The following is a 25,285-nucleotide window of genomic DNA, read 5'->3' as shown; positions in this document are numbered from 1 at the left end:
GATTGTGTCATGTTCAAAAAATGGCTGTGGCATGGCCCGGCATGCATCAATGGTGATCGGAGTGAACTCGCGCGCGTAACCAGTTAATCAATCGACTCGAAGTCCAATTTGACAGCACTGTAGCCAACTAATTGCGAATCGCAAATCGAGCGCGAGAACACAAGAGGACCAAATGATTACGCCCGACCTTGAGATGTAGCACGGTATGGATGATCCCAGCAAACATGTTCGGATGCACAGGAATTCCGGCATCTTATCACAACATGTTCCGGACCGCTGCGGAAACACCACCACGTCTGCGTGGGACAACGTGCAATCTGACACCGACTTACCTGTGAGTATGAGAACCAATCGAAAACCCCGCGGACCTGAAGATCGACCAAAGCATTGCTGTAGCGCCCACGATGATGCGTCGCTTCCGTCGCGGGATTCGTTGTTGACAGCTCGGTGACATCATTCCTCATGATTTTGCCTGGGCAGCACAGCAACACAGCCTACTTGCTACAAGGTCCAGCTATCTTACCACGCCACGAATTCCGGTAGTTTCTTTAGTGAAAGTCTTGGATAAATACCGCAAAGTATATACTCCACCACGGGAGCCGATTATGAGCTCGTCGTGGCTGCGGCTCGACGACGACAACGAGATGCACGACCCCATCGAGGAGCTGCGCAATCCGCGACAGGTCAAGAATGATTTTCTGAAGTATTTGAAAGAGGAGGTTTTCAAGTTGAACTTTTATCGCGCGCATATGCTGTACTTCATCATCGTCATCGCGATTTCGTCAGTCATCGTCTACGGGCAGGGTCTTGCTAATGGACCGAAAGAGGTTGAAGGAGCGCACTTAACCTACACTGATGCGCTGTTCTTGTCCTGCAGTGCTATGACCACTACAGGTGAGTGTTTCCGTCAAACAATAATGAAGCCTTAGGCTAATAGGTGCAGGGCTCAATTCGGTTGACCTCGGAGATCTCTCCGGCTTTCAGCAGGCTTGGTTCGCCGTTCTGCTAATGATTGGCAATATCCCTTTTGTCTCGACGGCTGTGGTGCTAATTAGAAGAGCGCTATTCCGCAAGAAGATGGCAGACGTCGTCAAGCATTCGCATACAATGCAACGACTAGTGCGAGACATTGAGAACAGCAATTCGGATCGAAACGAGAGCAGCAGTAGTGCTGAGAGCGTGCGCCAGCGAGCGAACGGAAAACAAAACAAAGCAGGAAAGAGTACGCGACGACGAAAGAATGAGTCGCCGCACGTGAAGATAAAGCCTGTGTCTAGAAGAAGGACATTTCATTACGAGACCGGATTTGGCTTTATACCAACGCCATGGGAGATCAAGTCAGCTCGCAACTTTTTCAGTCGCATACTGGATCGCTTCTCAACAGAGCTGAAGCCTGAGAAACACGACTACGTTTCTTTCAAGCCTCATCTCGACTCCAAAGGCCGCTTTCGAGAGCTTAGCGAGCAAGATCGTATGGAACTCGGAGGTGTAGAGTATCGCGCACTACAAACTCTCTTGCTCATCCTGGTAGGTTACCAGATCTTCTGGTACCTACTGGGTATTACTTTCTTACTACCATACGCTTATCGAGGCGACACCAAGAATACACTATACGAGAACCAACCAGGGGCCATCAACCCGGGATGGTGGGCGTTCTTTGCGACAGTGACTGAGTTTGCCAATGGTGGACTCAATGTGCTCAATGCCAACTTCATCCCTTTCAGCGGTAATTGGTTTGTCCTACTTACCGCTGCATGTTTGGCATTCGCTGGTCAGACACAATTCCCGATTCTACTCCGCATTACTATATGGATCATGAAGAAGTTGTTACCAAGAAATTCTCGTATGAGGAACACGATGCAATTTCTCCTGCAACATCCACGACGTTGCTTCATATACCTTTTCCCGAAGCGCGAAACAGTATACCTTTTTGCTGTCCAACTCGGCATTGACATCACGGCCTGGCTTTGTTTTGAGATTCTGAACATCGGCATGCCAGATGTTGAAGCCCTCTCCACTGGCACTCGGGTAGTGGATGGTCTCTTCATGGCTAGCGGACTACGTACCAGCGGCGCATACATCATCAACATGAGTTCCCTCGCACCAGCGTGCTTGGTGGCATATCTAGTCATCATGTACGTTTCCATCTACCCGATGACGCTGGTGCTGCGCAAAACGAACACGTACGAAGAGAAGTCGATTGGACTAGAGGAGCACGATAGTAGTGCTGCCGGAATCGCATCACATCTACAGAAACAGCTTTCCTACGACATCTGGTTTCAGTTTTTCGTCTTCTTCTTGATATGTATCATTGAGCGAGGACATATCAACAAGGCAGATCCTGGGTTCAGCATCTTCTCGATTCTGTTCGAAGTCACATCGGCATATGGTACCGTCGGTTTGAGCCTCGGTGTACCGGGCAAGAACTACAGTCTAAGTGGCGACTTTGCGAGCTTGAGCAAAGTCGTGTTGATGGCTGCGATGCTGCGTGGTAGGCATCGTGGCCTGCCTCTGGCAATCGATCGAAGTATTCTTCTACCTGGCGAAGAGCTTATGCATCGTATGGACCAAGAGTACAGCGCGACGGGTACAGAAGACCCACAAGAAGAAGCAGAGCTAAGGAATGATATCGAGGGAAGTGGTAAGCATCAACAGAAGGCCGGAAAGGGTGACCAGGACCCAGAGGACAGGAGAAGGTCGCAACCAAACAACGAGACTAGTCAGGAAGAGAGGCAAGAGACGGTGTCACAATCCAACCCCTGATGAGAAGGGCCGCGATCGCTGCACAACTCACATGTTTTTTTCGGGAGTACTATCGGCCAAACATGATCCCAGATAGTCAGAGCGATTACGTCGCATTGAAGAGTCACGAGCGCTGATTGACCCAACTACTACTACACGGTCCGACAACCATCCTCCGGATCCGGAGAAGGACGTTTTGTACGTATCAGGCGACTATACCGATCCCCATCGCCCCATGCATACATCTTAAGCTTCGGTCACACTTCCAGAACCCCTCACTCATGCATGTACGCACACGCATCACGGATATCACCGAAGTCACCACTTCCTTCAACGTCATCTTCCCCTCAGACTTGCATACAGCAAAATTCTATCAGCCCTACAAGGCTTCCATTCCATCGCGCGCATCCATCGCTTACACGCCACACTTATGCGCCTCGAAACTAAGGCGCTCACAGATCCCTACTAGGTCTCAATCCCAGTTCGCATAAATATCGCCAAACGCACCCTGAAGTGTCCACAGAGGCGGGCCCAACCACACTCACCGGGGCGTGGATCTGCATAAGAACTCGGCATATGCGTGAACCAGGGACATGGAAATTGACTCAGCTTGGGCCCCGAGCTAGTTGGTGGGGAAAGGTGATGGGACGAAAGGATCTTTGGTCGATGAGATGGCGTGTTTTGCAGGGATCCGAGGGAAAGGATCATGGGAGGATTCTCAGGCAATAAGGCATGAATTTCCTAAGATTTGGGAAATTACACAAAACGCACTGGTAAGATGCTAGGCGGACGGACGGGCTGTGGCGCTTTTTAATAGGATCGGTAGGAGCGAGTCAAATGACGTTCGCGGGACGGCGGGAGATGTGCAAAGCTGACATGGGGTCTGTGTTCAAGAATAGGAACACGGCATGCCGAACCTTTGCGCAAATCATGTCTCTTGTTACTAAGATGTATTATTTGGAATTCTTAACAGGTTTGCCACGATTGACAGTACTCTTTGGCGACATGCAGAGTGCGAAGGACGACGCGTATGTTGGCATCCACTTTACCTCATCACGTGTAACCATACTACCACAATGCATTGACATTTGGCCGCACATGCATGAACTCGAACCACATATCTCGATTATCATCGTTGTCAAACAAAAGTTGGCAGCTTCACGATACAATCTGCCATGTCAGCTGACAATATTACCCGTAGTGCCGTTACCAAGCCGTTGCGAAAAGCACCTAGTGCGGTGGAAAACGTTTCAACTACCAAACACGCACCCCACCTGGTCAGGTCGCCGCAACGAACAAGCGAACGATCTCAACGGCCGACTAGTTGGAAAGGAAAATCTAGACGCAAGGTTCGCTTCGCACAGCGAAACGGAATGTTCCGTTACTGTTTCACCGGACGGCAGATGGTGTATATGCCTTAAGGTTGCGGTACGGTTCACTGCCATAGGCGGCTTGGGTCACAAGGCTGCCGCTGTCAAGATCGGTTGATGAACGGTTAAGTTACATAAGTATGTGAAATCCATAATGGTGACCATATCGTGCTTGGAAGTGGTTTATGCTGTTTTTATGCAAGTGGTCCAGATGGTTGAAAGGCGACTTGTGATGGCTCTAGTATAGATGCTGTGTTGGAAGTCAAACTCCTCAACGTAGTAACTACACCATACTGTGGTGAATAACGAGTATGCAGATGTATAGAAGGTGAGGTGGACTGTCGTGTTTGACACCCCTCGCTTAACAGGCCGGATTAAGAAGGCAAGTACCGCAAGCGAGATATCAGGACTAAACATGCGCAAGGGTAATGCTCGTTGAAAGTACACATCACAATGAGTTGTCTAGAGCTATGTGGAGATTGAAATTGTGGATTTTTTTATTCCATTCACTACCGCTACCAAGTACCGCGAAAGATGAATGCCGAACTATCGTGAGAAAGTGAAGCGCGTAGATGCAAGTTACCCAAGTACGCCAAGCCCAGAATGACAAATGTAAACAACTCCTGCGTGGATAATCCGAAACGTGCAATGTCTCATAACCATGCATACCATACCAGTTCCCACATATACCACCGAGCCGTTAAGAAGATGGTAGGAAAAAAAGAGTTGATTGAATAGCGAATTAACGAAAGTAGAGAAGTGGAGAAAGTCATTGCCCGTGCCATACCGATCCCAAAGCCCAAGGAAAGATTTCAACAAGTACAGGAATTTGACGAAATAAGATCTATTTCCTATCATCATTGAGGAGGCTAGCAATTGGCATGTTGTCCCTCGGCGCCGAGCTCCAAGTACCAGCCCTCGCGCGGCCTGAGGAAGGGACCGGCATTGGCAGCACATACGGCATACGCTCTGGAGCCGAAACAGCGCTAATGTCCATTGGGTTCATGGGGCTGTAGTGCTTCGCTGGCTCGCTCTGGGCCGGCGAGATGTAAGTCGGGAAGGGGTTGGGCTTGAACATGGGGTTGTGCATGATGCTACCATCGGGCGAGGCATCGGGAGTAGGAGGGCGAACGGCGTTGGAGCCGTTGCGCCAGATCTCCTCGAGCTGAGCGGGGGAAACATCCGCACCGTAGTCGGCGGCGACCGTAGCCCAGAATTGCTGACGGCGGGCTTCGTAGATGGAGCGGAGGCGGTCAGTGTCGACGATCTTGGGCTGATGGGCTACCTCGGTGTTGATGCGGAGACCGTTGAATGGCTCTGGAGAACCACGAGGAGTGAGGGTGCGAGGCTTGGGAAGAAGGATCTTGTGCTGAGATCGGCCTGGGGAGGTGGTGATGGAGTTGGCGCGAACATGAGGACTGCCAGAGTAGCTCATAGGCGAGCTGTGGCGAGAAGATTGAGAGTAGGCGTCTTGTTCGACAGCCATAGAGTAGATTGGAGCAGTACCGGACGAGCTGCATGAAGCGTTGGAGGAGACGGAGTTGGTACGCTTGCGGCGATGGCTACCGTGCGAGAGCTGGTGGTAGTGCAGGCGGCATGCAAGCTCGGTCTTCTTGAGATGTGCTGCAATGTGCTTGTAGGGCATCTTTTGCATGCGAGTCTGGAGAAGGTAGGTTTCCTAGCCAATGTTAGCAAGTGCTCGGTAGGTGCGAAATAGTTGGCATACCTCTTCTTCAGACCAAGACCTGTTACCACCGGCTGACATCTTGCGAGCACGAAGGCTGGAAGGGTCAGGGGATTGCGAGTTCATCTCTGGGAGAGGAGAGAGAATCTGGGGCTGATGATGCATCATGATGACAATAGTGTGTTGATGGGGTGATAGTATGTTGCTGTTATTGTTGATGATGGTTGTACTTGGTGGTAGGAGTCGTTGAGTCGTGTCCACTAGGGATGTCTGTTCGTCGTGATCGAGTCTGGCTCTGAAAAGAAAGTATTACACAGTGTGTCGGTAAAAAGGTAATTGCTCAGCAATGTTGATTAAGTGAATGTAGTGCAGCCCAAACCAGTGGGAAGAAAACGAGAGTATTACAAGGCTGCTAAAAAACAAAAGACAGATGCCGATTGAACAGATGCGGTTGAGGCCTCGAAACTTGGGGCAGCGGAGTAATTATAGAGTTTGGACAGTGGTCAAGAAACGGGACGGTCAGTGGCCACAGACCAGGTCGATTAGCAGTGGCAGTTTCTGAGATTGGCAACGTTTTCAAACCGTCGCCTCTGCAACTCGATTCCTGATCGGCGCCATGGGGCATAGACGGCGTTCGCAGCCAAAATGTTTAGAAGAACCTTGACACGAGACATGTTAAGCCGGAAGTGGAACGGACATGAAGTTGCATACGAAATCGTTGCCTGGGGCTCTGAAGATCTAGAGCGGGACGCATAAGGTTCTCAGCCTCATTGGGGCTACGGGGGCAGTTTCAAAACCGCGCGCGTCGGACTTGGAGCAGGTTTGAAGGAGCGCGAGGTTTGACAATGTTTGGAAAGCTGGAAACAAGCAGCGACCAGTGCCGAAGCGACGGCGGGCGCTAACTCAGTCGGTGCTGTGACAGGCTGCGGGGAGGACTGTGCACCGGCGGTCTACCATTTGCAGTGACAAACAACATTGGCGACGGGCTTTTGAGCAATATCAACGACGATATCTCTTACATTTGCCAGAGAATAGGCTCATTGCAAAAGGGCCGAGTACACGACGAGTGGAGATAATTCGCAACACACAAGTATGCAGATGACGACGCTGTGAGACGGACGAAACGATTACGTTCGGATGGGTCGTGTTCCGCCTACAGCATCAACAGGTCAGGCTCTTCATAAGGCCGAAGCGCTTGGCAGGCCACAAGTGCTGCTATAGGTTGTTAGTGGTAAGGCTGTGGCAGAGCGGTTCCCTCAAACGCTTGTGGCTTGTAGTGATACTGGCGCTGCGTCAGGCAACTGGAGAAGGAGCTTGGCTTGAATGCGGAGCGGAGCCTGGTAAAAAAGGCACTCAGACCCATGACGAAAAGATGGCCTTGGTCGAGCATCAGGACGTCGATTACCTTTGTCTTCCCCGCGCCCAGCAGTGGTGATGAGCGTAATGGCTGCTTGTTTGGCACGACTGTTGCAAGCCGCTGCTGCAGTGGCAGTGTGGAGAAGACAGGGATGGCTCGCACTCGGCGACGATTGAAGTCGGGCTAAATTGCAGCACGATTTCTGCAGTGATGAGGGCGCTATGAGCGGTGAAGGGCATGTTGGTGAGATGAATTGGACAACGGAGGAGATGTGTGATGTGGTCGTGTTTGTGCGACTCTCGCCATGACGATTGTGACTTCGCGCGCTGTGATGTTGACCGATGAAGTTGGAAGGCACGAGCGACTACTCGAGGAAAGAGCGCCCGGTCAATGCACGCTGCCCCACTCCATCCGTCAGCAACTCCGTCATTCATCACGACTACGGCACTCTACATGCGTTGTAGCGACTCCACGGTGACATGATGTCGGGTCACTCGACTGACTCTGCATGGGAATCGTCATGACACTCATGACAGCATGCACTTGTCTCTTCGACAGTTCCGCCGACACTGCTGGCCCTTCTGAATACACGGTCATCATGTCGCGACACCCGATCGGGGGCGCTCCGCATCACTCGCATGAAGCTGGAGACGCATAGAGTTGTCACGCGCTGCGCAATCTACCTCCGCTGCCCTCTAAGCACTCGTCTTGCTGTCCCCGTAACCTCAAAGCCACCTATTCATCAGAGCCGGGCCCTAGAGCCTGTTACCCCGCTTCTTGTCTGCATCTGTCCCCGCGTATCTATACCTCGACCACCACCCTCAATTCACTAGCTCAAAAGTACTAGTACTTGACATTACTTGAGATCCCCAGCTTTGGCGCCCACCCCCGCTAGCACCCGGCCACTTAACCTCACAGCGTCGCCCTCGTCCTCCACCATCATGCTGAAGCCATCCTCCCATTCGCTCGTCAAATGCCAACCTGACCCTCTTTGTATCCCTTGTACTTGATCAGCGCTCGCACCGACAGGCCATTTGCTTCCTTGGATATCATGATGATCGACTGCCTTCAGTCTGGCCGTCGTACCCTCTGAAAGTGTCCTGAAGCTGTAATATACGAGCATGACACTACACTCTATAGGCGCATCCTGTTCTCCCCAGTGAAGCTGTCTCGTGCTGCCGTCTGCCTGGCCACGTCTTATCGCCCCATCTGCAGCCATGTCGTGAGTCTTTTCACTATATCCGTCTCATCTTGCCCCCGTCCTGCGACTCTGGGATACTTCTCCTACTCGGTACCTTGCCGTACGTGCTGACCTTATGTCCCCTGATAGCTCTTCACCATCCACCAAGCGTAGCCTGAAACCGTCGCCCATCGCAGCGAACCCGCAACCAACCGTTCCATACTCTGCGCCTCCAGAGTTGCCTAGTTTACAACCAGCGGCGCCATTCACTACGGCAAATCAAGAAGCTCACCCTGGCGCTCAGCCACCACTTTCATCTCCCACGAGCCGGAAGCGCAAGTCTGTAACGCTCGGACAGTCGCAAGACCAGATGGCCAGTACATCGGATAGCGCAGAGGCGCAAGCAAGTAGTGCAGCGTTGCCTCCAGCAGCTGATGTCGATGCTACGCAGGAGCCCAAGACTAAGAAGAGTCGGACAAATACGCCGTGGACGCCAGCTGAGGAATTGAGGTTGAAACAAATGAGAGATGCTGGGAATAGCTGGAGCGAAATTGCAAAGGTGAGGAAGCCTTCCCGGATATCTAAAATGTCGTGATCCTGCAGAACAGTTAGCTGACTTGGCCTACAATAGACGTTCCCACAGCGGACAGAAGGGAGCGTGAAGAAACATTGGTACAAGGTAGACATGGTATGAGCGTCGTTCCACTGCGCACACTCTGACGTACCTACTAGGACATGCACTACGCCGAGTTTGCTGAAGATGAAGTGAGTTAAAAGTTGCTGTGATGTTTAATAGAGAGTGTGCTGATGAGTAAGAAGAGCGCTGCGCTGCTTGCCGCCATCAAGGAGTATGACGCCAACAAATGGAAGGTCATAGGACAGAAGGTCGGCAAACCTGCCAAAGTATGTCTCGACTGTTGTTACATGTTTTCTCTTGTGTGCAAGCGCTCGTACTGATGTACACCAGGCATGCGAACAGTACGCGAAAGAGAATTTTGGCGGCAAGTACTGAACGACACTTATGATCACAGTCTGCATCTTTCCGGGATTAGTGCGGTAGGGCCCGCTTTATGATACCAGCTTTCCTATCTTGATCGAGCATCGCACGCGCAAAACTGCTGTGGGCATCCGTTCGTCCTTCTTGGTGTTTCCGGACGTGGTTCTCGGCAGCGGAGGCACAAGGAATTAGTCGCCTCCTCTTTTCCCAAAAGACGCTTAGGAGTTTCGGCAAAGCTGACTACTGTTATTGACTTTTCTCTGGCTTCAGAATCGGGTAATGGTCTTGCTAAGGGTGGTTCCATCCTGGACATAATATCGAATATCTTTACGTAGCAATAATCGGCAAACTACCCATGACCTAACCGTCTGTCAAACGTGGGGGAAGCATCCCAAAGCATGGTTTGTTCAAGGGCCATTGGCCGATCTTGCTTGTGTTATCGTTTCACGTCAACGAACGGTTGGTTTCGGTAGCCTGCAGCGGTTCGATCAAATGTTTCATCGCTTTCGCCACACCTCAACGTTCTGCATCTCCGTGTTGCCGCATGCCGATCTGTAGATGCGGCCAGCAGCTGTACTATTTGTAGCACACCTAGGCGGTCTGGTGTCGGTGTAGCAACTGCACAGAGGATGATCACCAGTTTTCTTCTGCGATCAGCGGTGTTGTAGGCGATCCTAGCTACGATGGCCACGTGTGACGGCGCAGGTTACCAGACGAACGCTCCGGCTATGCTACCGAACCATCGCAATGGGCGCGATATTCGTCCAAGACGCGCTTGGGCGTAGCCGTCAGGTCGAGAGTAGATTGCGCGACGGGGATGCTTGGTCGCCCACAGGGTTCGACGCGACGCGCTTCTACTCACCATATACGTGCGCTGCACGCGCTCCGCTCACAACGCCAGCCACATGACATGGCAGCATGGTCGCGAATTGCGCCGTCTGTTGGAGGGAGCGTGGTGAGGGCTGCATCGTGCATCTCCGTCGAGCCTATAGTTCGCAATGGCTTGCAACAGCCTAAATGGGTAATGCGCCGTTGGTCGAGTACTTGAAGGTTGGCAGACCATCGCTAGACCTGAATGTCATACATGGAGACGGCGGTGAGGTCATAGCGATGGTTGCAGAAGCAGGGGAAACCCAGCCGCCAGCCGGGGAGTGCGTCTGTCGTGTCGTTCGTCACGTGAGGCGGTTGGTGGTGGCCTCGGTACCCAGGCTCTGGAAGGATGAGGTAGCAACTTCGGAGTAAGCGCAGCCGTGGATGGCGTGCCTGAGGGCGACAGTATGGGTGGCGCATTGGACTCACGATGCCATGTCGGCCATGCAGTCGAGAGATGAGATGTATGCGAGGCTCGAAGGCGGGCAGATCCCGGCCGCTTGAGTGGAATCGTTCCCGAATCTTAGCGTCGCACGTCGAGTTCGAGTCGCTTGCGCGCTCCTTTCCCCACCACCACCGCCTCAATCGCCATGCTCAGCACATTGCACCTGTCTCAGGTATAATCCATCAATATTCTCCGCAGTACCCATCTCTGCTCGCCACCAGCACTCCGTACGCCCGCTACTTCTGCAGTACGCCGGAGTGCGCCATCCAATGCGGGCGTCGGGACATTTCTGTGGCTGGTAGATCCCAACTCATGGGGGATGACGAAGCGCATATAGGGCAGGGCCTGACTCTATACCTTGAAACGGCCCACGCATGAGCCAATCTGAGGCCAGTAATGCCTATGCGTTAGAGAACCATGACCGAGAGCCCTGCCATCGCTCGGTCCCACTGCTTACAGGCGGGTGCTACGGCTGCGTAAATGCCGGCAGAGGCAACTGTCCTGCCCTGATCCGAGTACCGCTTCTTTGCAAGCACCATCATGCTCCATGGGGCCCTGAGCCGGGTAAGGTTCTTCCAGGCATAAAGTGCCGTCGACTGAGGCACAAGGCGCGGTAGGCCATTAAGTTGCCATGAAAAATGCCATCATCGTCACGGCACGCTTCTGACAGGCCGTTTGACCCATTCGCCTCCGAGCATGACCCGAGTAGCTCTCCCGCCAGCGCGGTCCTGGCTCCGCGTCTGATAGACTGTGTCTCAATCAATCTGGCATACGGCGTTCACTCGTAGCGCTCCTTCTTTGGGGAATTGCCTCGAGCCCCTGCCGTGTCGCTAGCCGATTCAGAACCTCCTCAATGCACATCTCCTGGCCACCACGCTGCGCCAGGATCCCTCCTGCAGCGCCTGCAACGGCGTTGGAGATCTTTCTGGCGGCATTCTAGAAATAAACGACGATGGCATGGATCGCGCACGCCCCGAGCCCCACAGGCCCCTCGCAAGCCGGGCGAAGTACCTCATGCCATCTCATTTTGCATCAGCAGCCACTCACGATTTAGGGCTTGCAGCATTGTACTCGTCCAGATCGTGTGCCGGGGGACCCCTCCTTGTCATTGATCACCGCATTATGCTTGACGTAGAATCAGTCCCTGGGCCTTCCCTACTAACTCATTTGGTGCTCCTCAGGAACAGAGCGTCTCGTGGGGACGACCCATTGCTGTACATGCTTGAATCCTGTGTCCGTGTGGCAATCGCACAAGACGGACCGGGCTTTTGAAGGGACGTACTGCCCGAAATTTTTAATGCCTTCTCCCATCAGGCAGGAATCTTATATTCCACGACCACCCCAAGCCATAGGTACTTTTCGTTTGTTCCCTACAAGGCTACTACCTATAGTCCGCAACCCAGACGCTTAACACACGCGATAAGACTCGACCGATGGCGCGTTCCCCTAAGCTCTTCTTGCTCCAACATTTGTCAATATAACAAAAATTCGAAATACCCAAACACGTGCGATACAGCCATCGCAACTCCGAACATCAACTCAAACTAAGGCACCCTTTTTCTGGCTCAGGTCTCACTGCGGCGGCCTGCCAGAGCAACCTAGCTCTGGTAGTCTCCATGCGTGATCGCAACACTGGCGAGTCCCTATCGAGGCCCTTTCCTCGACTACAGCGTACCAGGCGATGCCGGGGAAGAACATCACATACCGACCTCAAACGTCGAACATCCAAATGTCCTCCATTCCCATACCGGACTGCCTCCGGGTTACCACCCTCACTCCTTCCTGCAGCCACACCAGTCTCAAACACTCCAACATGCCGGCGCCGGCCACCATCCTACCTACACAGACATCGACACACATTCACTACATCAACCCCATCTGTTGCGCCATCACTCTATGTCGCAACACTCTCCATCTTCCTACAACGTGGGCTACCCACCGCCGCCCCAGCAAACCGCCGGACGCAAGCGCAGCCACCAAGACGACTTGCAACACGATCTCCCTCCGAGCTTAGAGCAGCAACTCAATCCTTACGCTCAAGCAACGGGAAGCGTCTCACTACAACACGCGACGCAGGGTTACTCCCTTCAACAATACCCGCCGCCGCCAACCCCACAATCCTCTTTACCTCCCACACATCACCATCATCTACCAAATACACATCGCAATAAGAGACATCACCCAATGGAGGGCGCACCTCCCTCTCCCGCTCAACATCATGGTCCTCCCAGCGTAGTAGGACAAGAGGGAATGCCTCCACCAGCACAACGACCCCGCGGCCCTAAGCTCAAGTTCACGCCCGAAGACGATCAGTTACTTGTCGATCTCAAAGAGAAGAAAAACCTCACTTGGAAGCAAATCGCCGACTTCTTCCCTGGCCGCAGCTCTGGCACACTCCAAGTTCGGTACTGCACGAAGCTCAAAGCAAAGACCACTGTCTGGACGGATGATATGGTGAGTCCCTACCCTAGTCATGAAACGCACGACGTCGTGTATCGCATCCACAATCTCCGACATGCTAACCATAACCGGTAATACAGGTGGTAAAGCTTCGCAACGCCATGCAGGAGTACGAGAACGACCGTTGGCGCATCATCTCCTCGAAGGTCGGCAGTGGCTTTTCGCCTACCGCGTGCAAAGACAAGGCCGAGCAACTGGAGGCGGTAGAGATGGCTGCGCAGGAAGAGGAGGAGGAAGAATCACACCGACAACATCAACACCAGGGCACCTATTCCTCGTCGCAAATGGCCGCTGGGCCAAGCGATCCAGGCGCAAATTACCAATGACTGACCGACCTTAATTGCGATGGATTGGCTGGCCAATTCGAGAGTCTACGTGCATGGTGAAGAAAGAAAAAACCTAAACAGATAGCATGAGCGCATGCGGAGACAAGTTGTATTGCGGAGTTCGTGCTGGTCACAAACTTCCCTCCTTGGGGTCGATTTCGGCATTTGCAATACTTCTTTGAGGGCACACACACAAACATTCTAATCCCTTTACATATTTCCTTTACGACGTACCACGATTTTGGCCACGGTATACCCTTCCTCTTCAAATATACACTCCTTTAACCAATTACCTGCATACTTTGGACACGACGAACAACTGTTCCTTCGACGCGCAACACATTACCAGCGGGTCCAGCATTGCGGCGGCGTTGGGAAAGATACTGGGTTCAGGCTGGGATAACATCATTTGTGGGGTGTTGAGAATTTGAGTTGACGGGGACGGCATTGAGAAAGAGTCGGCCAGCGTTTCCAGACAGAAAGATATCGGCGAGGAAGACAGTTGGTGTCTCGAGTGGCGTGTCAACTAGTGGAGCAAAAGAGAAGGAAAAGATACCCAGGCAGAGTCGGAAGGGGCGCATTTTCATTGGTTTTTTATCCCCATCACTACACATTTCCTTTGTACACTGGCGGTATCGTCATCTACTTCTACTTGTTACCACGCATTGCATCTTTTTCCTCCATACATAATCATCGCTTGCTTCCCGACACTTACAGACATCTCCTTGATCCTCTAAACCTTCTTGGTGTACTACAAGCTCTAAGACGAGGGCGCGTATCTATTCTGCCCGCTATTCTAGATGTACACATTTGTAATCTGTCGTCATCTGTATCTCATACATCCCGTCGTAATGCATGTATGCCACATGGCACAACTACCGAACCTAATGTCAAATACTATACCTTCGTGTCGTCGCAATATGCGATCGCGCTTCTCGAAATTATGTAAATCATAACCCGCACTTAATATCATAATTTGGAATGCTATTATGCGAATCGTGTTCATGAACGTATGTCAATGCGGAGTATGTGGCCTATATGGGGTGTTGTCTCATCAACACTGGTTTCAGATCTCGAACTCTGATCTGAGACGCGCATGGCCGCGAGTATGAGGTGAGGATATTAGGCGTGATGTCGCACGTTCAAGATTATCACGAGAGAACAGGTTCAAGGCATGATGCTTTCCAGGCGATGGTGGTGTCATCAGAGTTGTGGTCGGCGAGTACAGCATCGATGCTCAAAATCAGCCTCCATGCCATTGTGGTGTTGACAGTCTGCGCAGATATTATCTCAAGGCCACAGTAACAGATTCATGAGCGTTCACATGTCAAGTCACTGCGCTGGTAGTTGTCAACTGTCAAGCTTGGTCGACAGCTTAAGCAAGTATTCCATCACCACTCACACCCGCCAAACCTAAGATTCCCATACATCCATCGCTCGCCCATCACTTCCATCCTTCCCCACGCTCCCCAGCCTTCCCAAACTAATGACACCAAAGCATTATCCCTCATTATCAAGATACACACATGTCCTCGGCAACCGATCATACTTTCGATATTAACAAAGCGCGTGCTGACCTTGCCGCATACGGGAAGGGTGAACCTTGTCATAATACCCGGGTTAGTTGATGTATAGATTGTTCCCGCACACACCTCGCTACTGTTGCGCCAAATGACGCCCACGGCCAAGTGAGATATGCAAAGCGGATGCAGGTGCGGATGCCCAAGAGGGCGTGACCGTTGTTCCATACAACGGATGCGATGCGACCTAGGGATCATTCTGGATGGATATTGATGAAGGGGCATGCTTCGATGACCACACCTCTGCGCCCAACTTGATTACTATCGCCTAGCAATAGACGAGACAGAAAAGAAAAGTCTTTCATGTTGGGAGGCCAGGAATATGTGCTGGCTTGCATCCGACTCGTCCAAAACCCGAGCCAGTAGTGACAGTTTGTGCAGTCACGATCCGGTGAACCCTGTCTTAAGATTGCCTCTTCTGCACTCAGCTTGTCGGTTACTGGCCGTGCCATAACCACCCATGTTCTTAACGACCAGCTAGGGTGCGGCCACGCGCACGTAACGAGAATGCCGAGGCAGGCATATGCTGGATTAGGGCGAGGTGAACTTTTGCTGACCTTTCGCAAGACGATCGCCACCCAAGGCATACGTAGGTATGGGCTGATGATGAAGAAGAAGAAGAAGAAGAAGAAGAAGAAGAAGAAGCTTTCGGTATAACCACTTCCACGGGATGGCTGCAGACACACGTTTCTCGTTAAGACCTTTACATGTACCCTGACTGTGCAATCCCTTGCCGCCATTCCCGCCATGGGTTCTCTCATTCTGCTCATCACTGCACGGTAGGAATAGCGATCATCTACTTACGTGTACTCCGCTTTCTTTCGGGAGCTAGGGGCCGTTGATCTAACTAGCGAATAGAGACAGCGCGCACAAACTGGGACGGCGGGATACGCCGATGGCGAAAAAGGAAGAGAAGCATCAGAATCGGCAAGCCGCTGCAATGGATATTGGGAAGCCTCACCTTGTGCCCTCTTCCTGGTAATGGCATCCTCGTCTACCATGTGGCAGTGGCAAACGGTTCCATGTTCCAATGCTGAGGTGGCGATTGCTATGTTTACCATTTGCTGATGGATAAGGATATAATAGCGAGGCGAACAGCGGAGATTGTATGCTCACGATCGGCAAGAAACTTTGCTGCCGAAGAGACATCGCTTACAGATGCATCGCGGATATAGGCTTTATCGGGATGTGGGGAGAACCATAGAGGCACTGCAAGTATGTGAGCTAGGTCTTCGAGTGAAGACCTAGTCTAGCATCGCTTCGCTTATCCACGGCCATCGATCTGGATGGAAGGTGAATATGCTAGACAAGCTCATCGTGCAGAGAGGCGTCTCAACAGATCTTGTGATGAAACTGACGCTTGAGACGTATTGGCTGATATGGCGTGGTTTGTCAACAGCAACGTTGTCGCGCGCAGACAGGCGACGTCATTCCTTCCCAGGATGAATGAGTCTCAACTATAGTGCGCTTCTCGTGAAACCTGCAAAATTTGCCAACTCATACTTCAAGCTTCCCTCGATCCCTGAAGTTGACCCACACTGATGAAGTCTGACCGGTCACCTTGACAAACAATATTTGCATCGCACCACTGCGGCGATTGACAACAAGGACGTGCTAGCTCGGTGCCTTACTGCGCGATGCTGCACTGGCGCTGTGAACACCCGCATGTGCGCCGTTCCCTGTCAATCGGTGAAAGATGATATCGAACGCGGGTGCGAGTAATGCTCCGGTGAGCGTTGAACCGTCAACCGCTTGCCGTCGCCGCATCCCGCATCTTTCGTGCACTGTCAGAGGCAAGAGGTAAAAGATCCAGGAGCCTGGTAGATGGCCAACCACCTCTATCGTTCCAGCCGCGGCTCTTCCTGCTGGTTATGCGTCGCGTATAGTTTTGTTGGCCACATTCCTGTCCAGTGCTTCTGAATGCGTCAATAAAGTTATTGACCACAACATAGCGTATGCGCGCCAGCTCCGCCGCCAACGGCCCGCAAATATACTATTGGAGGGATGCGAAAAATGGAAAGTGGAGTCATAGCCAATAGTGTCGCCGAAAGTTGCTTGTTTTCGGATCATGCGTGAGGCGAGGTACATAGGCTATATGCGGAGCTGATATAGCTCCGCTTCCCACAACGGCAGGGCATGGTCTTTGCGTAAACGCTTGGCGAAGTTCTCCAAGTCTTTGGAGAGTTCTGTTCGTACCCTGTACGCAAGCGAGCCCGGATGTTGGTCAATCTCTGCTAGGTAGTGGTGAAGGTTCAGTCACATGATATATGTTTCTATGGTCGAAAGGTTCTCTTGACATGGAAGCTTGGTGGACTCTGGCAGTAAACGCACAACAGTTTCCTATCATAGTACTTGTGGTACTCCGATCTGAATGATAGTGCTAACGATGTCAGTCAGCGGCTACTGTCCGCCTTCGCGATTACTCACGTATGCACCACGACAGTAACCTATGCGACTCCAGATAGGATAGACTGTGCCTTGACTAACCGATACAACAGACTTGCTTCGCTTCCATTGAGTCTGGATGCGGTCTTCGTTCAGTGCAGTGTCCAGGTCTGCAATATCGTTTGGCAGCCCCTGTGACACTGGGTGACAACAGAGGGTTACAATCTGACGGGTGTAGATTCCGGAGGATTAGAAAACAGTCGAAACAGTTCGCGGTAGTCTCGCTTGAAAGTTCCTTGACAAGGGGCCTCATAGCTTCCTCGAGATCGGCAACGAGTGCTGGCAAAGGCGGAAGCTAGGTGGGCGCCTCACCACCACCGTAGTTGCTGCTGTTGCGAAAAAGGCGGCCAGGTCTTTCGTCCTGCATCTTACACTCTTAGAATACAGAATCCACTGCTGATGACCAATTGCAGTCTTGTCGCGGGCGAAATATCTCGTTGGCTAGGGACACTCCACAGCTACGCCGTCAACCGGAGGAGGTCGCCCCCGGTCGTCAAGGGAGGGTGGGTGTGCTGGCTGAGTCCACCATGACTGGCTTCAGTATGGCCAGCTGTATATGCTAGTTGGCAACGGCATTGCAACACTGGCGTGACATTGTTGGAGGGTACCCACTCATGATGCAGCGGTGCTGCACAAGCAGCCAAGTTGCGGAGATACTCGCTCAACGTTGCTCGCACTTGATGGACAGTCTGACGGTGGTGAAAGCCGTCCATGAGCGAACGCGCGTTCGGGACGACCGAGACATCACTGAACCGGAGGCACGTTGCGGACCTGATCTGGTAGCGAGCAACCCAACACACTCGCCCTCCAGTCCAAGCCTGGTCGATAGCGTCTCACCGCTGACGATAGCACACTGATGATGCGTTGTCATATATCATTCGCCGCGCAATAAGACGACCGTTATTGATAGGTGGATATTACCGTGCATGCGTTGTTGGCTGAGAGACTTAACGATGGGCACTATAGGCAACGCTCGCCTCCAGTGCCAGATCCCGAACGATGTTGGGCTTGCGATGAATCTCTCCGAGAAGATCGGCACAGAGTTGTGTTGTTCCTGGTATACTTTGTCTGTTTCGTACCCAGTGACGGCAGCAGAAGGTTTCCATCTTCTCAGGGTGTTGCCCAGCCCGGGAACGGACGCTCTGTGCTACATGCTCTTTCTCGATTTTCCTTGTGCAGCTGTCGCCCAATGTTATTCATCCGGCTGATAGTTGCTAGACTGGCTGCAACGTCTCCACTGTGATCCGCCCCTCGGGCGCCATAGTCATGGTGTTCACGTACGGTTGGTCGTAGAGGCTTGTAGGCGAGTAGATTCTGACAGACTTGCTGTTAGTAGATCAAGTTTCCTCTTCCAGTGATTCAAGTGAACACTCCAAAAGGATGTCTTCTCGCTCGAGGCGGGCGCCATACTTGGTCGAAGCTGAGCGCAAACATTGTGCGCTTTAGCTTCAGCAGACGATATTACTGAGCAGAGCGTACACCAGATATTTTTGCTCAGGGCTCAGTTTTCGCCGCGTACTATCAAGGGGCAACCTCGATGCCTGAGACATCAGGCCAGACAACGGCGCGTTTCAGAAGCGGTATTGCTGGCGGATACTTCCAAGCGAGCAGCAGCATCGCCTAGTCTTCTCGTATGCGCTGCCGTGTCTTATGTTGACGCGCTTGGTATACCGACAAGATGATTGCCGTTTGTGCTGTACGAAGTGCAAGAAAGCCTCGAGACGATGTGTGGTGGTTCTTTCCCCCCGACTGATGGCCGGGCGATGTCCGTGCTTCACATGACGTAACGAGGGTCCTTCCCAGCTACACTTTCTCATCATTGTATTGACGAGCTTCGATGACACCAAAGACTGCTCCTATATGGAGCTCTTAGCGCAATCGTATGCTCATATAGTTCATTGCGACTGTTCATGACCTCCTGAAATGACCCCATAATCAATGCGTTGCTTGATCAGTATACTTCGTGCGTTGCACACATGAACCTCGACGCAATCAACACAAAGCATTCCATGTATATGTATGCTTCTCAACGACCTTGTCCATATTGCATGTTTCCGTGTGAGCACTGTCGGCATATTGCCCTTGCCGAAGAATCGATTTATTTAGATACCGATTCAATACTTCTCCGCCGCCGAAGAGCCGACCGAATACACCGAACAGCCCGCGTCCACAGACTTGTTCCTCTAAATTTAGTTCCAATACTCCGTTGAAGCATGTCCCATGTCGAAAACCTTGCGCATACTACGACAGATTACGATAGAAAGCCGTTAACGATTTGTGCTTGGCATCATGCTTGAATCGCAGATTGGGCTGCAATGGACGGAGTAGTCGTAGCACTTGCATCGACTTCAATTGGCCAGTCCGGTCATACAGTCGAGAAACAACAGATAAAAGGACTCTGATGTGTCATGAGAGAAGCCCCTGCTCCTGCTATTGATTTCGCACACGACTGTAAACATTCTTCCGCTTTGAAGGCATGCGCTGTTTATTATTCAGGAGACGAGTAACCCGTCTGGCAACCTAGAATTATGAACGGAGTCTGCTATGAAAGGAAACACTGTCTGATCCTTTCGAACAATGGATATCATGTCGCCTTGTTGAGACTGTTTGTAGACATGATCGAGCGGATAAAACCTTGTGGCATAGGTCAATGTCAATCCGGAAATCGTTTCTTCGCAACTCCTATCTAGTTTCTATGTAGTATCGTATGTGATTGTGGGTTGGAAGGTATCTCAGAATTACCATGCTAGTGTTCACCTAATGGACTGTTCGCAAACTCAAAGGGCAAGATGGCAAGTCGTTTCAAGGTTACTGGTGAGCTAGACTGCCGTTTACCCCTAGAATGCATTTACGTGTGGAGGTTTTGAGATTATACTTATATTGCTGACTACTATGCTGGACTCTCACGAAAGAGTATGGACTCTAGCCGTCTGAACCGCACTGGGACGCTCATATCCAGAGCGCACATCTACTGGCTAAAGTCAATGTCGAAGGCAATAGCGGAAGGTATCAAATTGATTGGAGCGTAGACACGCCCTCCTGTCAAAATAGCCTCATTCGCAACAAACTCATCCGCAAGACGACGCAGCTCAGCATCCTGACAAAAGATGTTTTCCGCTTGCTCATTATGCTCTTTCCAGAACTCTGGTCCATCACGCCGCAAATGTGTTTTACACAACTCCTCTACACGCAGTATGAAAGGCATTCTACAATCCCATGTTCCTGGGAAAGTCAACTCGGTTTTGATCTTATATTTGTGAAGAACACCGAACACTCTACCCACGGACAACGCGTCCTTCTGGAATGCCTTTTCTTCGTCGAATGGTGCTGTTCGTATACACACGCGACGGTTCCCTGATTCTTTTGCGGAGTACGTATATGCCCACGGAATGTCGACGGTAAGGTGCTTCAGCTGCTCAGTCAAGCCAGATGGCTGAAACGCCTCGAAGAACCTCGATAACGTGGTAATCTGCGAGTAACTCGGCTCACAAAATGCGACTCTGCCACGACTCTGAGTCCATTGAAATTGTACGAACCGGAAGTAGTACTGTAGTAGCTCTTTCCGTATGTCCTTATCTTTGCAGAAGTTCGATGTAAGCATCCTATAGATCTGGTTTTCACTACGGCTGATGCACGAATCGCAGTTCTCAAGATTCCGTTTCTTCCACTCTTTGTCGGAGATTTTTTCATAGGATGTTTCCTCATCTGATGTTTCGCCATCTGATGTTTCCTCATCTGATTCCGAGGTACTGTCCTGCCTCAGTCTGTCTAGGTCACAAGGAAGTGGTAGGATGCTAGGCGGATGAAGTCCCTCGTACTTGATGCATGGCGTAGTATACATAATATGGATATCGTCCTTGTGATCTGGACGGTACTGAGTTTTAGGCAAGTTGGCTCGGTCCATCTCAGGAAATGCCTGCTTGTATACTTCAAAACGACAGTCCACGTCTAGCTTTTCTTTGAAGAGTTTCATGTCGATGGCGATGAGATCCATTGCTTGCTGGAGCTGCGGGTTCCTTGGTGGGCTCACCTGGCTGGTCGGGTTCTGCTGGCTCGACGACACTGATGTGGTCTCGATTGCGACTTGATTCTCCATGACTGAGATGCTGTTCAATAACGTTATGTTTGTCTCTAAAATGGAATCTGACCCAGTGAGGGTATATAACTATGCGGTAGTTGACATTGTTTATCCTGCCTCTGATTTACAAGCACGTTGTGGACACCCAATTAGGCAGATAACATCTTAGATGCTATTGTGAAGAAGTAACAAAGCCAAGATCTTGCTCTTAGACCTTGCTTGATAGGAAATGGCCTTTTACCAGAGTTCTGGCTTCTTGAGATGGTGGACAAAGAAAGCATCGTGAATGAATGTTCTCGGTCTCTTCTGGTCACATACGATAACAGCCGTCAGGGTCCTGTTAGGAGCGCAGCGAAGATGTAAAGAAAACGCCTTCACCCTGTACAACATTGGCCAGAACGGAAGCCGGGTCGCTGGTAGTACATGAACAGGTCGATCGCTCGAATCCGTGTCGAAATATGCATATATTGATATCAGTCAATAAAGAGAAGTCATCGGACGTGTTGATAGAAACGCGCGAGAAGTAAGTGCAAATAGCGGAAGTAGATGAGAAAAGGTTTCAGCTTTTAGTCATCTCAACAAAACGATAGTAATACGAGCTTTATCGGTGTGTCAACACGGGACGGCCGAATGATCGGTGGTATCCCAGCTATTCCCGTGGCTTAGGCATCGTGAAAGCTCAACTGGCTACCTGGACAACCTCATGTTCTTCGTGCTGTAGACCGCTGGGGGTGATTTTTTCGAACGCGTACCGAGTGTCATAGGTATTGGTTGTGGTAAAGCGCTTCGTGATGGTGTTGGTGGTTCCCACGAAGAACGTGGACCCTGGAACTGTTCGTTGGCGGCTTCTTCTCCGCCCAAGCTTCAAGCCGATGACGACTGTCGCGTCGGCTTTCTTCCAGCGTCATCACCATCACCCTCAACGCTATCACACGACAACAAACCTCATCGCGCCAGCAGTCGCATCGTTCGGAATTCGGAATAGATGGCACCGCATCGCGGACACGGAAATAGCTGACTCGTGCTCACCGCAAATAGCGCATGACCACGAGCGGCTAGCTGTGATTGCGGGGTGCGCCCTTCCTGTGGACTCAGCATGCGAGCAAGCATGAGCGTTCGTGACTGTTCCTGCTCTTCTTCTCTTCACTCTGCGGCTTTGACTAGCATGCATCCTTCGCAATCACCGCCGCCATGACAGAACACCGGCTACCAGTTAAACAACTGGTGATTCTATGTACGTACATGCGACGCGTCCTCTTCTGCAAGCTTGCTAACTTCACCATAGCAATATGCCGCTTTGCCGAGCCCATCGCCCTCACTTCCGTTTTTCCCTACGTGCCCGAGCTTATGGAATCATTTGGCATTCCTCAAAATGACATCGCGCGTTGGGCTGGCATCTCGTCTTCGGCATTCTCGTTATGTCAAGGCTTCACCGGCCTCGTCTGGGGTGCTGCATCCGATCGCTATGGAAGGAAACCAATCATATTGTTTGGGCTGTTCAACACCATGTGGACAATGTTGCTATGGGGCTTCTCGCTCAATCTGCCCATGGCTTTGGCTGCACGCGCCCTGGGAGGACTATCAAACGGCAATGTAGGCATTCTTAGAACTACAGTCGCAGAACTGTGTCCGTGGAAAGAGCTCCAGCCGAGAGCGTTCAGTGTCATGCCCTTAGTTTGGACAGTGGGTGCGACGTTTGGACCTACCCTTGGCGGAGCCCTAGCCAACCCGTTGGGTGTCGATCCTCGGAAACCCAGAGGCACTGCTTTACTGGAAAAATTTCCGTATTGCTTGCCAAACCTTGTAGCCGCTGCGTTCTTCACTACGGGTATCGTAATAGGCTGGCTGTTTCTCCAAGAGACTTTGGAAAGCAAGAAGAACGCACCAGACCTGGGCGTGAGAACTGGGGCTAGATTGATAGCATTCATTCGCAAGATACTGCACCTGCCGACACAAAAGCAGAACGGCAATTTAGAACGCGAGCCGCTGCTCGGTCAACAGAAAATACTTGACAGTGAAGCGACACCACAGCATGAGGTTGCTCATGAGGTAGTCAAGGAAAAAGCACCAAGATACCGGGATGTGTTGACATTTCAGACGTCGCTAAACCTTGCCGTGTATACGTTGCTCGCTATGTACACCCAGGCATATGATCAGGTACGAGATTTCTGGCAGTTGAAGATACCATGGCTGATCACACGTAGCTACTTCCAGTGTTCATGCACCACCCAGTACAACTCGCAGACGATCCAACCGTATCCTTGCCTCTGAAATTTGCAGGAGGCTTTGGTATCGAGTCTCGACGCATCGGCATCATTTTTACTGTGTTTGCCATATCGTGTACCATGTGTCAATTCTTACTTTTCCCACCTATTGCGCGCTATCTTGGTGTCGTTCGCTGCCTCCGAATAGCATTTCTCATCTTCCCATTCGTCTTCTTCGTCACACCATTCTTATCGCTTATCCCAGATCCAACCACCAGGGAAGTCGCCATGGTGCTGCTCTTGATGGTTAGAGGAGTGGGTGGTACATTTGCTTTCCCTACCAGTACTATCATGCTCACGAACAGTGCGCCTAGTCTACGCGTTCTAGGGACCATCAATGGTCTAGCGACGAGTTTCAGTGCTTTTGGCAGAGCAGCTGGACCCACTTTGGGAGGCGGCTTGTTTACTTGGGGTGTCAAGCGTGGCTATGTCATCGTGCCGTTCTGGACTATGTCTGCCATTGCGTTCGCTGCCTCTATACCAACATTCTGGCTAGTTGAGGGTAAAGGGTTTGGAGACGACTCAGATATCGACGACGAAGAAAACATCATCGAGACGGAAGAAGAGATCGATGAAGGCGCAAGGGTGCCCACAGCAGCGTGGCATGACGATGCTGCATTATCTGAATCAGAGTTTGGCGATTTTGGAGAGCCACCAAACATACTAAGCCTTACGACGACGCGATCGAGCGTGGCCATGGCGTCTGACGATGAGGATGACGCGTCGGTGTCGGTAGGACGGGGACAGTCGATCAATGCTTTGGAGGCGACGAGAAGTGGTTCGCAGAGTAGACGGCGGAAGATTGTCAGGAGGACATCCTCGATACCAATCGGCATGGGCAAAGGCTTTAGGCGCTACAGCTCTAACCTTGGCAGCACAGGTATTGGTGGCGGCTCCAGTTGGGGAGGCGCTTAGATCTGGACTTTGGCGTTTCATGCATGGAATATTTGGCGCCAACTGAGTCGTCGGGATGTGCTACAGCATACATTAATACAAAGATTGCGAATTTTTTCACCGCGTCCGAAACACCGTTCCGGACCGATATCAGACGACTTGTCCCTCCATTCCTCTCTCGACCTCTACGAAACAGTACATGTTGTTCACCGTAAGTTGAGATCAGCTTGGTGATACCCAGAAGCGAATTATGGACACCACGTAGCGTTCTGTGTCTCAGTCATAGGTCAGTTGATACCAAAGCTCATTCATGTCGTCATGGCATATATTGATCTATCTTATCTGTCTCCTCCCTGCGAGTTAGGTCACTGGAGCGCACGAGAATGCAAGAAAACATGACTGGGAAAACAGAGAGGCAAGGTCTTGCAATTCATTGTTGTAAAGACAACTAAAGCAATTGAGAAATAGAACTAGGGGATGACTGATCAAACAAAAACGGGTACATAACTCAGAAATCCCACAAACCCCAATACCTTAGGATGCTAAGCAACTCGTACAACAGAAACCATACATGTCAACAATTCCACAAAGCA

General features: G+C 51.4%; 7 protein-coding genes across 7 annotated transcripts; 4 read left to right on the top strand and 3 right to left on the bottom strand.

Moving 5' to 3' along the window:
* Window positions 1-605: 605 nt before the first annotated feature.
* GT037_007368 (potassium transport protein 1) lies at window positions 606-2,763 on the top strand (the record flags this gene model as incomplete). Its single annotated transcript, XM_038932415.1, has 2 exons — window positions 606-894; window positions 944-2,763. The coding sequence occupies 2 exons, from the start codon at window positions 606-608 to the stop codon at window positions 2,761-2,763; spliced, it is 2,109 nt and encodes a 702-aa protein (XP_038784903.1).
* Window positions 2,764-4,956: 2,193 nt separating this feature from the next.
* On the bottom strand, window positions 4,957-5,964 carry GT037_007367 (uncharacterized protein; the record flags this gene model as incomplete). Its single annotated transcript, XM_038932414.1, has 2 exons — window positions 4,957-5,790; window positions 5,839-5,964. 2 exons carry the CDS (start codon window positions 5,962-5,964, stop codon window positions 4,957-4,959), a joined length of 960 nt encoding a protein of 319 aa, XP_038784902.1.
* Window positions 5,965-8,009: 2,045 nt separating this feature from the next.
* Window positions 8,010-8,372, bottom strand: GT037_007366 (uncharacterized protein; the record flags this gene model as incomplete). The annotated part of the gene is made up of 1 exon (XM_038932413.1): window positions 8,010-8,372. One exon carries the CDS (start codon window positions 8,370-8,372, stop codon window positions 8,010-8,012), a length of 363 nt encoding a protein of 120 aa, XP_038784901.1.
* Window positions 8,373-8,469: 97 nt separating this feature from the next.
* On the top strand, window positions 8,470-9,345 carry GT037_007365 (myb dna-binding domain protein; the record flags this gene model as incomplete). The annotated part of the gene is made up of 5 exons (XM_038932412.1): window positions 8,470-8,892; window positions 8,965-9,012; window positions 9,066-9,098; window positions 9,153-9,236; window positions 9,301-9,345. 5 exons carry the CDS (start codon window positions 8,470-8,472, stop codon window positions 9,343-9,345), a joined length of 633 nt encoding a protein of 210 aa, XP_038784900.1.
* Window positions 9,346-12,541: 3,196 nt separating this feature from the next.
* GT037_007364 (myb dna-binding domain containing protein) lies at window positions 12,542-13,431 on the top strand (the record flags this gene model as incomplete). The annotated part of the gene is made up of 2 exons (XM_038932411.1): window positions 12,542-13,099; window positions 13,186-13,431. 2 exons carry the CDS (start codon window positions 12,542-12,544, stop codon window positions 13,429-13,431), a joined length of 804 nt encoding a protein of 267 aa, XP_038784899.1.
* A 6,993-nt stretch (window positions 13,432-20,424) lies between these two features.
* On the bottom strand, window positions 20,425-21,552 carry GT037_007363 (uncharacterized protein; the record flags this gene model as incomplete). The annotated part of the gene is made up of 1 exon (XM_038932410.1): window positions 20,425-21,552. One exon carries the CDS (start codon window positions 21,550-21,552, stop codon window positions 20,425-20,427), a length of 1,128 nt encoding a protein of 375 aa, XP_038784898.1.
* Window positions 21,553-22,725: 1,173 nt separating this feature from the next.
* Window positions 22,726-24,713, top strand: GT037_007362 (mfs general substrate transporter; the record flags this gene model as incomplete). The annotated part of the gene is made up of 3 exons (XM_038932409.1): window positions 22,726-22,768; window positions 22,820-23,691; window positions 23,739-24,713. 3 exons carry the CDS (start codon window positions 22,726-22,728, stop codon window positions 24,711-24,713), a joined length of 1,890 nt encoding a protein of 629 aa, XP_038784897.1.
* Between the last annotated feature and the right edge of the window lie 572 nt (window positions 24,714-25,285).

The sequence above is a fragment of the Alternaria burnsii genome (assembly GCF_013036055.1).
Source record: "Alternaria burnsii strain CBS107.38 chromosome Unknown 715, whole genome shotgun sequence".
Taxonomy (NCBI): Eukaryota; Fungi; Ascomycota; class Dothideomycetes; order Pleosporales; family Pleosporaceae; genus Alternaria; species Alternaria burnsii.
The sequence above is the reverse complement of the archived record's forward strand: the minus strand, read 5'-3'. Positions and strand labels throughout refer to the sequence as shown.